This window comes from Pseudorca crassidens, chromosome X (genome assembly GCF_039906515.1).
Source record: "Pseudorca crassidens isolate mPseCra1 chromosome X, mPseCra1.hap1, whole genome shotgun sequence".
Lineage (NCBI taxonomy): Eukaryota > Metazoa > Chordata > Mammalia > Artiodactyla > Delphinidae > Pseudorca > Pseudorca crassidens.
In genome coordinates, this window is record NC_090317.1 from 116641532 (window position 1) to 116656854 (window position 15323).

At 41.6% G+C, this 15323-nt stretch overlaps 1 protein-coding gene across 1 annotated transcript; it reads right to left on the reverse strand.

The window, feature by feature from the left end:
• Positions 1-1343: 1343 nt before the first annotated feature.
• On the reverse strand, positions 1344-2436 carry LOC137216730 (pancreatic progenitor cell differentiation and proliferation factor-like). Its single transcript, XM_067722760.1, has 3 exons — positions 2245-2436; positions 2057-2207; positions 1344-1415 (listed from the first exon to the last, which is right to left on the reverse strand). Exons 1-3 carry the CDS (start codon positions 2373-2375, stop codon positions 1344-1346), a joined length of 354 nt encoding a protein of 117 aa, XP_067578861.1. The 5' UTR covers positions 2376-2436.
• Positions 2437-15323: the final 12887 nt, after the last annotated feature.

Sequence of the window (15323 nt, forward strand, 5' to 3'; positions counted from 1 at the left end):
AAAGATAAAAGCCCTCTGCCCTCATAGAACTTACAGTCTAGTGGACAGAAAGCCAACTATATGTGTGAATTGTGAATTAGTTGTTTCCCCCACTAGACTGTAAGCTTCATTTTATATATATATATATATATGTATATGACAATGTCCTATTGGGACAAGTGCTATGAAGAAAAAAAGCCAGTCAGAGCAAGCGGATAGAGTGAAGAGGGAGGTGGTTATTTGGAATAGGGAGGCCTTTCTGCAAAGAGATATTTGAGCAGAGACCTGAGTACAGTGAGGGTGTGAACTAGGCAAGGATGTGGGCAGGAGGTGAGTTTCTGTCGACTGCAACCAAGAGAGTCTTGAAAGTCTTTCTGACGATTTTGAAACATGGTGGTTCGTGGGATTGTATTTGCGCAGACCTGCCGTGGTCCCCAGGGCTAAGGGGGGTGTGCGTGTTCCTTCTGTGTCCAGTCTTGCCAAGGCAGCTCTAAGCAGGAGTTGGGGGCCTTTGCTGGGCGCTTTGCCTTGCTACTCAGGGCTGAGTGTTTACAGGGCCGTGGCTGACGCCACCCGCTGAGACGTGACGGTCTAGGAGATTTTCCTTTATGGTCATTTGGATTACAATGTTGGAACTTTTCTTTCCTAGTTCAGTTGTAAAATCAGGTTTTTAAATCTGCTTATGTGCCCTCTTACAACATCAGACTTCCTGGTTCAAGGGTGTGTTCTTTCTGTTTTGGTTTAAATCATGTTTATTAAGGTATCATTGGCATACAGTAAAAAATCACCCATTTTAGGTGTACAGTTCTCTGAATTTTGACAAATACACACAGTTGTGTTACGTGTACCACAATCATGATACACAACATTTCCATTGAAGCCGAATCTAGCCTCTCTATCCCGACACTGAATTAAATCTCAGAGACAGAGTTTTGGGTGAAGTAGAGAATAGCTTTATTGTTTTGCCAGGCAAAGGGGGCCACAGGTGGCTAATGCCCTCAAAACTGTGCGTCCCAACGTGGAGGGGGTAGTGAGAAATTTTATAGTAATGGTTCAAGGAGAATGTGATGAGCTCGTGGACATTCTTCTGATTGGCTGGTGGGGAGGTAAGTGGGCGTCAGCATCATCCACCTTCTGGTTCCAACTAGTCTGGGGTCTACGTGCTGCTGGGCAGCATAGGCAGCATACTGTAATTAACCGTTAACTTCTCCCACCTGGTGAGGGCTTCAGTATCTGCAGAGCAGCTCAAAGATACTGTTACAGTGTGTGTGTGTATCCCTTGGGGGGAACCAGGACCCAGCCCCAAAATTACACTATTGTTTCTCTTGACTGTTCCTCCCTTGTCTCTGTATCCCCTCCCTTCCCTAATTAGCATCTGTTTGAACCTGCTCCTCCGCACTCAGGGAAGGTCGTGGAGGCTGAATGAAGCCGGTTTCCTGTAATCAAGGAATGGGGGACACAGAAAGGCTTTTGTGCCCAGGAGCCCCACAGGGTCCTGCTGCGCATCACTGTCACCCCAAGGATGTGTCCTGGAGAACACCTTAGGTCCTTTTTCTTCTCTCTTTGCTGAGAAGTTGGGGATACAAAGATACACAAGCATGGAAAATAAAGTTAATACTTGAAAACTGAAACTGAATATTTGGGAGTTAAGCTACAGCAGATAAACTATTATGTAATCTTTACTAAACATGTTTTTATATTAATTGAGCTGTTTCTTCTAGATACGTAAACAAAATAGTTAATATGTGAAGATTATAATCTTCACCTGGACATTTGAATTGTAGAGGATTGACTGTTTTTGTTTTTTTTTTTTTGCCGGCTCCTTGGAGTTTATTTTCCACTTGGTGCAAGGCACAGGGTTTTGGGGTGTCAGGAAGGCTCTTGTGTGGCTTGGATAGTAAGGAGTGGGGTCCTCTCAACTTCCTTTTTGGTGTTTTGCTGTTTTAATATTAAAAAACAACTGCTTCCGCTGGCTGCAGCCCGCTTAGTGTCGGGAGGGAAGGGGGGGCTCTGATGAGCCTAGTGCCTTGGAAGGAAGCCTGGCAGCTGTTGGGGGCCACTCAGGACGGGGGCCTACAGTTGGTTTTGCCAGGCTGCTGCTTCCCCACGGCTTCCCGAGGCAGGTCATAGGTGATCGTGCTGGCGGAGGCCTGGGCAGATTCCGAGTGCTCTGAGGACGCAAACACTGTGGCCATGAACGGGAGAGTGGAGTTCCTGAAAAAGAAGCTAGCCCACCCGTGTCCTGGGTGGGCTTTGGGGAGAGCGGGCTGGTGGGGGACGGCTTCCCCAGGGCACTCGGCACTTCCGTAGGAGCTGTTACTGGAAGTGGCACCCAGGCGGCGCCGGTAGTAGTCGTGGGTGGCCACGAGTGGGCCGCTGGAGGGCATGGCTGCCATGCTTTTGCCTGTGGGCTGGGAGAAGCCTCGGCGACGACCCCTCGCGGGACTGGGAGCGCGATCACGGGCGGCGGGAACCAGGGCGCTAGGCCACGGAGCCCATCTGCGCAGGAGACCGCGGGTGGCCGTTCCACCGACAAAGTTTATCATATAATAATGTGAACATGTATGCTTTAAGAATAATTCAACTGTTTCTTCTTGGTAAGAAACTACTATTTAGTGGAAGTGGGATATTCCTTTAAGAATCATCTTGGTTCCAGTGCGTTCAAGACACTCGCATTCAGATGAGCTGTGGATGTGCTTGTTCCTTCCCTTATCCCCACTCCCTCTCGCACCCTTGATCAGTGCCCTTCACTAACTCTCCAGGGATATCTTTCTTCCGTTTTCAACAAGCCAGTTCTCCTCTATCTGGGGGGGAAATCGTTTAATTCTTCTCAAATATAGCTGGGTTCCCAGTAACTAACATTTGTTGAGTGCCAGTAAATTGCTAATTGCTTTTGGTCATTATCCCACTTTATTCTCCCAAACCCTGGTTGCAGGTAATATTTTACAGAAGAAAATATGATGGCCATGTGCCTAGACTTTCGGTGTTATGAAATCCCAGCAGGTCATCCCAAAGGATTTGCTGTGAGAATCAAATGTAATCAGTGAGGAAACTGAGGCTTGGGAGGGGCAGGAGGGTGTATATTTCAGGCTCTTGGGAAATCTGCTTCACGTTCCTCTTGCAGCTTGATTGCTTTGGCTTTGTCCCCAGTCTCTGCAGCATGGCTCCATTTCTCCTTCATTCCCTGTACCTGAAACTCTTGGCCTTTACTCGAGGTTTTTTGAGGGCCACATATTGCGAGAAGTTGAGAGAATTTGAGAAATTCTCTCAAACTGGCTTAAATTTTAAGAGGTAAATATAAAGATAGGGGAGTATCTCACAGAACACAAGGTAGAAAGTACTGTTAGGCTTCTGACAGCACTGGCAGCAGGAATTAGAAAGCAGTCAGGAATGAGGGCAGCATCGTCTCAGTTACTTGAACATGAAATCCTTTATACATAGGATATCTTTAACATCCAGTAACTAGTGTTCCTTAGAACCTTGTCACACCAAGTGTGACCCAGGGACCATCAGTATCAGCTGAGAGCTTGTTAGAAATGCAGTCAGGCGGCACCCCTGGCCTACTGCAGCAGATTTTATATTTTAACAAGATTCCCCAGGTGATTCGTGTGCACATAAAAGCTTGAGAAACCTTAGCACTGGCTTACAGCACAGTTAGGGGAAACACTAATCTATCAGGCCCCCATCAAATTGGGAGATTCAGCAAATGCCTTTATAGTTTTTAACCCCCTGAATGGGAACATTGGCAAACTTGTTTGGTGCATTCATCAAGAGGCCTCCACTGGATAGTCCATTAGAATATGAGCCCCATGAAGCAAGGGCTTTGTTTTGTTATAGCTGTGCTCCTTGCACCTAGAACAAGGCCTGACATGTGGTAGGCACTCAGTTGATACTTGTTAAATTTTTAAAAAGCGCCACAGGACAAAGGGATGTAATAGAGACAGTCCCCTCACTCCCTCAACATTCTGTGGTGCTTGACTTTACTTCAATAGAAGGCACTGTAATGATTCACTGCATGGGACGTACGCTGCTTGGGATGGACTAACTGCTGAACCAAATAGACCTGAAACTATACAAAGGCTCAAATGCAGCAGAACTTGATTTCTTGCTCACTAACTAGTGCTCGACAGGTAAACGAGTCAACAGGGTACTCTCCTCCATGTAGTCATTCAGGACCCAAGCTGATGGAGGTCCTACTACCTTTAACATGTGCGTCCCAAGTGGCCCTGAGAGTTGTTTCATTTCAGCCAGCTGGCAGGGGAAAGCAGCACGTGGGAGTTCTTTCTGTAGGAAGCATGAGAGTAGTAGAGAGCACTTCCTCTGGTAGCCAGCCTTCAAGATAACCTCTGCTTCCTGGTCTTCATGATCATGCAGAGCCCCCTCCCACAATGAATGGGATTGACCTGTGGAACAAATAAGATATTGCAGAAATGACAGTGTGTGACTTCCAAGACTGAGTTTTACTATCTTGAATCACTCACTCTGAGGGAAGCTGGCTGCCATATGATGAAGACATTCAAGTATCCCACTGAGGGGCCCAGAGAGCTCCCACCAATAGCCATGTGAGTGAGCCAGCTTGCAAGTGGATCCTCCAGCCCAAAGCAAGCCTTCCGGTGACTGTAGCCCTGCCCACACCTTGACTGCAGCCTCATAAGAGGCCCTGAACCAGACCACCTTATTAATAGACTCCTGAATGCCTGACCCTCAGGAAGTATGAGATAACAAATGTCTGTTGTTTTAAGCAGCTTAGTTTCAGGGTAATTTGTTATGCAACAGTAGATGATTAATACATTTCCACTCATTTCATTGGCTAGAAATCAGCCACATGGCCACACATGACTGAGAAATGTAGTCTAGCCCAGAAATAAGAGGGTTTTGCTAAGCAGTGGGCAGAGTCTTCCACAGGAGTAGACAGAATAATCCAAAGATAAAATAAGCAGAAATAGAATTGAGAACCCAGGTTCAAACCATAGAGCTAAGTGGACACATTTTGCCCTTCTCTTCATCTTTGCAAAGTCCACCTACTCTTAAAGGGCCATCTCCAGTCCTTGCCTTCTTCTTGAAACTGTCTCTGTGCACTTCAGATCACATTCCTCTCTCTCTCCCCTCTGAACTTCTGTAGCTCTTCTTGGCTTGATCTCTTCTGTATACAGCAATAAATGTCACTGGTTCAGAGATGGGAGGCGTCATTTGACATTCAATCATGCATTTCCTTGTGATAGCCCTTATATCACTGTCTAGGACAATTATTTAACTTTTCATGTCTATATCTTGTTTTCCCAATTATATTTAATATACTAGAGGGCAGAGACCAGTGGAGGTGGATGATATATGATTTGTGACCACATTAGCTCAATAATCTGTAAAGTGATTTATTGAAACCACCAAATCTAACCTTGTTGGGAGTTGAATTTAAATAGGAATTCGGTCCCTTCCCTAGATTACTAAACATATGATCACAACCATGTATTTAAAATTCCGTTTGCTAAGCATTAGATCATATCCTCAGTGGTACCTAGCACAAGGGTAGTCAATGAATATTATTTGAATATAATTTTAACAGTAACTGCAAATGAGAAACTTGATTAAATTTTGTATAAACTCTATAATGATATTTAGAAAAATTCAGTGACAGTAGTTTTTAATCTAGATTTGGCACCACTCACCTGTGGTTTAGCAGATCCTAATCAACTTTAAATTTTAACCACTTGGTCTTGGTTTTATAAAAGCAAGCAATCATATTGCCAGCAAATGTTATTTCATTTACTCTCATTAGCCCCTCCTTGTGATATATATTAGTCATTTAAAATAATTGCAGAGGCTTTATGTTCACCTTCGATTTGAATCTTAGCTTGATGCCAAAAGTAATGACTCAAGGACTGACAAATAGATATTGCCTGATAATAAATTTATGAAGAGTTTATCAAGTGTGTGCACTGTTCTTTGTCAAGCATCTTGTAGCTAAACATAGCAAGCAGGCCATTTAAAGTAACAATGCTCACAGTAGAAGCTTTTAAGAATGATCACAGAATACAGCTCCTAGAAAGGGCCGAGATAAAAAAAAAATCGCCCTGTGATCAATTACTTCAGCTAAAAAATACTTTGGTGACAAGTTTGTTATTTTCTATTCTGGAAAAAGAACGCTTTATTTTCATATCGTTGAATTTTTTGAAAGACCGTGAAATATTAGAATAATGTACACTGGTTGAACTCATGGAATATGTAGTCTAACTGGCTCTGTAAATCCTTGAAATCAATTATTTATACTATGTGTAAGGATTGTTCAAGGAAACTGAGGAATTTCGATTTTAAAATACTGGACCTTTCAGTGTGAGAGGAAAAAAATATGACTGTGAGCTTTTCTCCAAAGATAATGTTCTAAGCTGACTTGGATCACTACATGTTAAACACACATTTTTCCTCTGCTGAATTAAATTAGGGAGTTGATTTGTTTTACAGATTCCATATAAATTACAGTGGCTTTGAACACCAGGCAAACTTACTGAGAGTACAAAGATCATTGGTTAAAAGAAAACTTCTTTGTGTTATGTCTTCATGTGTTCAGATCCCAGAGTCCCTGAAGCAATATCAGCTAAGTATGCCACACTGTGATCTTGTAAATAAAACATGACAATCTGAAGGGCAGAAACTGTTTTACCAGGGTGCTCTGACTGTTAAAAGTAGGACCCATGATTGACACGCGTCTTCTGTACAGTTGTGTCCTTTACTCTAAGTCTGACCAGAGTTCAATGTATAATCACATTTCATATGCTCCCTTCCAGAGAATTTAAAAAAATATGTCCATTGACTCTTAGCTGTTATAGCTATTTCTAAAATACTGCAAGTACCACAGTATTTGTTAATTTGTTCATATCCTGTAAATTTACCATGATTTCATCATTAAAATGTTAATAGAGACTATAAAGCTGATTAGAAAGGAGTACTATAAAAATATACACCATGCAAAATGAAATTAAATTACAATATACTGTTATCACTCACAAGAAACAATAGTGGACTATTTTTGGAAAAATATATCTATTTTGAAATAATGCTGTTATCACCGATCAAAACGATTCAATGTCAATTGAACACCAAATTATTATTTTGTGTGTGTGTGTGTGGTATGTGGGCCTCTCACTGTTGTGGCCTTTCCCATCGCGGAGCACAGGCTCTGGACGTGCAGGCTCAGCGGCCATGGGTCACGGGCCTAGCTGCTCCGCGGCATGTGGGATCTTCCCGGACCGGGGCATGAACCCGTGTCCCCTGCATCGGCAGGCGGACTCTCAACCACTGCGCCACCAGGGAAGCCCCCAAATTATTTTTAGTTAGAGAACATACAAATCAAAGGCACTAATAGAAGGTTTACAGAGGAAGGGATCCCTTCAGACCAGAAGAGGACAAGTACTGAGCAGGGATTTAAGAAGGAGTGGTTGTCCCTTCTGGGTAGTGCCCTGCATTGGGTTCTGGGGCAAGAAAGACCCTTTAAGTGCAAAGAAACTAAGTGCTTGCTTTCAATGATAACAAATGGGGGGCTGAGGAGACCCCATCCAACCCTTCCACCAGTTTGGGAGAAACCCCTCAAGAAGGGGAAAGCTTTATAAAAGAAAGGAAGGCCTTAAGCAAAAGAGTGATACATCATGTCCCTTAGAAGTGGCCCAGAGGGAGTTCCCTGGTGGCCTAGCGGTTAGGATTAAGGGCTTTCACTGCCAGTGGCATGGGTTCAATTCCTGGTCAGGGAATTGAGATCCTGCAAGCCATTCAGCACACCCCACCCCACCCCCCAAAAAATGGCCCAGAGGTAGAACTAGTGGTTGACCCATGACCTTGCTGGGCATCTTCGTAACTGGACAACAGCAACCACAGAGCTTGCTGTGACCCATTGGCCTCTGGATGAGCCATCTTCCTCTGCCCCAGCCCTAGATGAGCCCACTTGCTGCTAGAACAACATGGCAGCTGAGAGCTCCAGAATTTTATGGCAAGAGAAATGGTTGATGCTAGGCCTGTCAGTGGTGCAGACATATTTTAGAACAACTTCTGAGATTTCTAAACATCATTAGGGACCACTTGGCTATGGGTTGAAACAGTCATTTGAAATCACCAAATTCTGTTTATAGTTGAACAGCAAAGGGCTTTACTTATGAATACTGAAAGCTTTCACTGGTATATAAGAAATTAGAGAAGTAAATATGAAGTATGTATTCCAGGCAGACTCAAGATAAAAATAAAACTCCTTTTAAAAGCTCAAGGCAAACACAGTAACACATTCGAGGCATTTAACAAAGAGCTGTTTAAGAGTCAGAATATCCAAGTGTTATATTTTTTAAATTAAGGCTATCATGATTATATTTGTTAGAATATGCACTGAGCTGTTATTTCTCTATTCTGAAATACATTGGGCCTCCCACAGAGAACAATTTACCCGTCATCTTTGCCTGTAGTATACCAGCATGGCTGTACTTTGTATTATCATATCTGAGACTGAGTCAGTCAACAAAAGAAGATTTAATATGTGACTAACAGCACTCATTTTTCTTTAAAGAATAAAATCGAAAAAGAATAAAAGAATCAGATATAGAAGCCATGCATCTTCATATGGCTTAATATGCACTAGGATAGACCTTAATTAATATCGTAGTTCACATGTCACATAGATCCGTGCTTCTCAAGCTATTGTCACAGACCAATGACTTTATAAATTACAATGAAAGTAAATTATTAGGAAAGTATTAAAAAGCATGCAAAATGTAAGCGCACCGATCACACAGTGTTACAGTGATCTCAAATTTTTAAAGAAGTTTCTACATGCTTCTTCTCAATCCCTGCGCTTACCACAGATCTGTAACAGTTTGTGGGCTAGTGATGGTGCAGGGACCATTCTTTGAGTAACACCGGTTGGTGTAAGTTACATTCACTCCAAGTTTCATAGGTCAAAATTATTTTTTTAAACTTTCTGTCACATGTTCCTTGAAATAAGAGAGCCATTGACAGTGACTTTGACATCATCACCCCTTTTCCAGTAACCTTTACAATATCACTTAATGTGTGTTCAAAATATGACACATCATTCTGCACTGAATAACTTTTGTAAGGTGAAAGCTGCCTTCTCTTATTTGCCTGGGTATTTATTTATACCACCAGCCCCCAATCTTGTTCCTTAAATAATTCAAGAAAAAGGAGTATTGAATGTGGTGTATACCCGTGTACTTGGTCTTTCAACCTTATTTGCAGAAGTTTCATGCAAATTCAGTTCTGCAAATGTGTTCACTTTAACCTCAGTGGTGTTTTTGAAGCATTAGACTTTCAGTGCCTCTAAGTGAGGCATTGTCAGTTGCTCAGCCCCACATACATGAGTTACCCGGCTCTCAGCTTTTGGCTTCTTAACCAGGGTATCCTGCTGTAGTGGAAGAGGATGTGTGGGAGGCCGGATCCACCTGGGTTAGAATGTTGGATCTGCGACAGATGATCGTGGTGCTTCCTATGTGACCTACACAAGTTGCTTAAATGCTCTTAGATTCATTTCCCTCTTGTAAAATGGAGATAATACTTAGATGGCAGGGTTCTTGGGAAGGTTAAATGAGGCAAAGTAAATGCAATGCCTGGCGTGTGTAGTTGAGCACGCAGTAATATTCCCGTCCTTGTCTACCTAACCATGCCTCATTTCCCCTCACCCCACCCCGCCCCTTCTCTTTGCACCCTTGGTATTTTGCCTCTGGTGAGTGTACTGCTTCACTCTGCTAAAGAGGAGGATAAAATGAACCCATCAAAAATATACCTTTACTAACTACAGAGGAAATACTATGCTAATAACTTGAAGCTTGGCCAACTAGAAAAAGGGATGACTCAAAGAGGGCACTAAGTGAAAAGGAAAGCTCTAAAGGAAAGAGCTGTGGAAAGCACCTCTCTCAGAATTTAAAAAATTCACCGAAACAAACAAACAGTGAGTGCTCATCCATCTAATGGAGCCATCTTCCCCGCCCATCTCACTGACAGCATCATTGCCTGAACAGCGCAGCACATTCAAGGGAGTATCTCAAGTAACCTTGAGGAAACTGCTCCGAGGGGGTGAGCGGGGAGCTAGGTTATACAGGAGTTTTGCAACAAAAGGCAGGTAGTCTGAACATCAGAAGATTATTGTTAATTAAAGAAAACCAGATTATCTCAAATTAAGGAATTTAGCACTTTTCTTTATATGGGAAGATGTAAGATTCTGGGCTCACTGAAATCATTCCTTTGATATGCATCTCAGCTGTCTGGGGCCAGTATCCTGTGTTTTCACATCCTGCATTTCCTCAGGGCTCACCGTGGGGAGTGGCTGCAGTCCGATGGCTGCTAGATGGCAGGTATTCTTTGTTTCCTTCCTGAGTTCCCTCAGGGCTCACCCGCTCACTGTAGGCGTTGGCTGCAATGGGCCTCGGTAGCTGATGACTGTGACATCCTTTGTTTACTGATATGGCAGGCAATATTTTATTTCTCACTGTGAACCTGAAAGTGCTCTTAAAAAGTAAAGTCTTAACAAAAAAAAAATGAAAGCTACCCCCACCACAAACCACTACCCCACTCACACACCCCCAGTCACAACACCCTCCCCCATCCCCACCAAGGTCTTTCCAGCCCTAAGAGCCTGCTCATTTCTGCCTTATTGCCCAACTCAGTGTGAAAGTTGAGGCATAACCCAGTCATCAGCCTACCCCATTCTGCTTTTCTCCATGAAGTGTCTTGCTCCTTCTCTTTTTTACTTCTACCCCATGACCACCTCAGATACTAGAATCCACTTGACTACGAATTCCAATTTAACAATAACAAAACAGGAATTACTAATCTTTTATTGAGGTATAATGGACATGTACACTGAAACTAATATGTTATAGCATAATGATTCAACATTTGTATTACCACACAATAAATCTAGTTAACATCCATCACCACACATAGTTACATAATTTTTTGCCTTGCGATGAGAACTTTTAAGATCTACTTTCACCAATTTTCAAATATGCAATACAGTATTAGTAACAGCAGTCACCATGCTGTACGTTGCATCCCCAAGACTTACTTATTTTATAAATGGAAGTTCATACCATTTGACTCCATTCACCCATTTCACATGCCCCCTCCAGCCCCTGCGTCTGAGAACCACCAATCTGTTCTATCTATTAAGCTTGGTTTTAGTTTTTAGATTGCACATACAAGTGAGATCATTCAGAACTTGTGTTTCTCTGTTTGATTTATTTCACTTAGCATAATGCCCTCAAGGTCCATCTGTGTTGTAACAAACGGCAAGATTTCCTTCGTTTTTTATGGCTGAATAATATTCATGTGTGTGTGACATTTTCTGTATCCATTCATCCAATGATGGACACTTAGGTTGTTTCCATATCTTGGCTATTATAAATAGTGCTACAGTGAACATGGGGGTGCATGTATCTTTTTGAGTTAGTGTTTCACTTTCTTCACATAAATACCCAGAAGTGAAACTGCTGGATCATACTGTTCTGTTTCTAATTTTCTTTGAAGAACTTCCGTACTGTTTTCCATAGTGGCTGTACCAATTTACGTTCCCACCAACAGTGCACAGAAGTTTCCTTTTCTCTACATCCTTGCCAACACTTGTTATTTCTTGTCTTCTCGGTAATAGCCATTCTAACATTCTGACAGATGGGAGGTGATATATCATTTGTGGTTTTGATTTGCATTTCCCTGATGATTTGTGATGTTCAGCATCTTTTCATGAACGTGTTGGTCATCTGTATGTCTTCTTTGGAAAAATGTTTGATTAGATCTTCTGCCCATTTCTAATCAGAGTGCTTGTTTTTTGCTTGTTAATTTTTGTTCTTTTGGTTTTTTGCTATTGAGTTTTATGAGTTCTTTACATATTTTGGATATTATTGTCTTATCAGGGATATGATTTACGAAAATATTCTCCCATTCCGTAGGTTGCCTTTTCATTTTGTTAATGGTTTCCTTTGCTGTGCAGAAGCTTTCTAATTTGATGTAGTCCCAGTGTTTGGTTTTGCATTTGTGGCCTGTGCTTTTAGAGTCAGATCCAAAAAATCATTGCCAAGACCAATGTTAAGGAGCTTATTGCCCATGATTTTTTCCAGAAGTTTTATGGTTTCAGGTCTTACGTTCAAGTCTTTAATCCATTTTGAGTTAATTTTTGTGTATGGTATAAGATAGTGTCCAGTTTCATTCTTTTGCATGTGGCTGTCCAAGTTTCCCAACACCATTTATTGAAGAGACTCTCCTTTCCCTATTGTATATCCTTGCCTCCTTTTCCATAAATTAATTGACCACATATGCATGGGTTGGTTTCTGGGCTCTGTGTTCCATTGATTTCTGTGCCTATTTTTATGCTAATGCCATACTGTTTTGATTATGAAAGCTTTGTAATATAGCTTGAAACCAGGAAATGTGATCCTCCAGCTTTGTTCTTCTTTTTCAAGATTACTTTGGCTATTTGGGGTCTTTTGTGATTCCATACAAATTTTAGGATTGTTTGTTCTGTTTCTGTGAAAAATGTCATTGGAATTTTGATAGGGATTATACTGAATCTGTAGATTGCTTTGGGTAGTATGGACATTTTAACAGTATTAATTCTCCCACTCCATGAACACAGATAATCTTTCCATTATTTGTGTCTTCAATTTCTTTCATTAGTGTCTCGAATTACTAATGTTTTAAGACACGTAAAATTGTATTATGCATGCTTTATATTGTATCCAAGCATGAAGACATAACAGTTTGCCTGAAGTGGAGGTAGAAGTCCCCTTACAAGTCTTCCATTAACTGACTAACTGACCATATCATTCCTTCTGTAAAACAGGATGATCAAAGCCCATGATACATGGAATGCCCACATCCAGTCCACCCATGCAGCTCAGCTTCCATTTTAAGCATAAGTTGTATACTTAAGAGAAGATCTGTTGGGTTTCTGTTCTCAAGTTTGTTTATTCCACTTGTAATTGTAGGTATGTTGTTTTAAATACTATGCAAGCTAATGAAATGTGGGTGCTAGTGAGGGGAGGGAAGCAGAATTGTACAGAGGGAGAAATTGAGTGGCAATGTGTTGATCCCAGGAGCACTATTTCATAAATGTCTTGCCCACTAAACTCCATTTCAGGATCTGCTTCCCAGGAAACCCAACCTACAACAGTGTTGCTATGCATCACAGCACTTAGCCTGGGGAAATAAAAATGTTTATGTCCATTCAGCTTAAATACAATTTCATCTAAGTATGGTCAGACCTTAGATCAGGGAATATTTAATTCAAGGTACCCACTAGCCAAGAAGAGCACAATGTCTTTTATGGATATAACCATCTCTTCTCATGAGCTACACTGACTGATAACCATAAAAGATGGGCAAACTGGAATTTTTAAGACATATATCCTAACAATCAAATCTTACAGGAAAGGAAATTCAATGTAGTAAAATATTTAGGTTCAGAAAATCTAGACATTCCCTTTTAATATTAAGATTAGAAGTCCTGCATGGATTAGAAGCTGTGAGACTTCAAAAAGAAGGCAATAAAACACCAGGAATTCAACATTGCAACAGAAATCTCTAGATCTTTTTCTAAGATGATAAATTTAGGGAAGGGAATGATTGCTCCTCATTACTGATGAAAAAAGAAATATGCCTGACAATAGCTGTGGGTGGACTTGCTACTTGGTCCCCAAAGCAGTCAAGATTAAAAAAGAAAAAATAGTCATTATTTGAAATTTTCCATAGTGGTGACAGCTATTACAGTGTGCTCTCTTTTGACCTAACAATCTAATCTACCTGATTTGCTACTGGAAAGTTTCACTGATGACTAAAATGTTTATTTAGCTAATAAAATTATTCACTGTCCCTAGATAGAATGATAAAGATTTATTTTAATGTGAATAGTGACAAGAAAAGCGTCATCAACTATTTGCAAGAATAGGCAAGCAAAGAAAATAGAAAGGAAATAAAAACATTGTAATGCGTCACCTCAAGAATTATCCCTTTACTTTTCTTCATTATGCATAGGGACTTCAGAGATATTCATTTCCCATATTCTATCAGGGTGAAAAATGACATCTTTCCTATCTATAAATAGAAAATTTTATGACCTGCTAAAATTATACTATATACCCAAATCCTACATGGAATTATAAGTAGAAGGGAAGTTAGGAATTGACGTGCTGTTGCACTGAGAAGTCTTCATCACCAAGAATAAAGAGGTTAACCTGTTTCCCCTCCCACCTACTTTCCATTGCCTGTGCTTCTTTTATCAGAATCATCTGACCATAAGTTCTGATTGTTTACCTCCAGTTGGTCTAGGACCTAGTACCACCTTTGATTTCTTAGCAGAAACATTTTAATCAAGCATCCCTAAATCTTTTCTAATGTGTGTTTTTAACTGATTCTGATGAAAATTTGGAAAGGCATTGAATCTAAAAAGGAATGTACATTCCTAATGGGATAGGGCAGGTATGGCAAAAGCAACAGTCTATATGCTCCATACTCCTAGGGCTTCTTGGGGAGAAAGGGGATGTACCAATTAGCTATGGCGACAGTAATGCTGTGTAACGAACAACCACAAAATCTCAATGGCAAACAGTAATAAGCATTTAGCCCATGAGTAACCGAGTCAACAGGAGTTCAGCTGATCTAGTCAAGGCTTTAGCTGAGTGACTCTGCTGATCCCTGCTGGGCTTACTCATGCATCTGTAGGGTTGAGCAAATATCAGTGGATCTCTCTGGGCTTGGCTTGAGTGACTTGGCTCTGCTCTACATGTCTCTCATCCTCTTTCTGGGACCAGCAGGCTAGCCTGGGCACGTGCTTCTCAAGGTGTTGGCACCAGGGTAAGAAGGCAAGCCTAATCACGTAAGTGCTTCTACTTTTGGGTCATCTCACATTTGCTAACATGCCATTGGCCAAAGTTCATCCCATAGCCAGACTCAAAGTCAAGTATCAGAGAAATATAGTCCACCTCTTTAGTGGGAAGACCTGTAAAGTCTTATGACAAAGGGTGTGGGCACAAGAAGGAGTAAAAAAAAATTAGGGCCATTAATTCAGTCTACCATAGGGGAGGAGCAGAAGCAGTTGCTTTGATATCAGAACTGCCACTTACTGATGTGCAGGCGTGTCCTGCACAACAGCACCTGAAAAAGGGGTGGTAGGGACTGGAATCCAGCCAACACTTCACTCCCCAAAGCCATGCACCCTGGCATGGGGCTGTGTCCTTTTTCTAACAAAAGCGCTCTGTGGGTTAGTGGAGCCCTGTTTGAAACTCACCATTGAAGGCTTCAAAAACTACTGTTGTATCACTGTCTACCCACTGGATGCAATTGTAAACTTTCTCATCAGGTTT

What these genes read in the sequence shown, in the direction of transcription:
- LOC137216730 (XM_067722760.1), bottom strand. Translation starts at nt 2,375, where the DNA reads ATGGCAGCCATGCCCTCCAGCGGCCCACTCGTGGCCACCCACGACTAC. An exon ending in GAAGCCGTCCCCCACCAGCC is followed by an intron (nt 2,208 to 2,244) that starts CGCTCTCCCCAA and finishes CACGGGTGGGCT; the next exon opens with AGCTTCTTTTTCAGGAACTC. An exon ending in GCAGCCTGGCAAAACCAACT is followed by an intron (nt 1,416 to 2,056) that starts GTAGGCCCCCGT and finishes CCTTGATTACAG; the next exon opens with GAAACCGGCTTCATTCAGCC.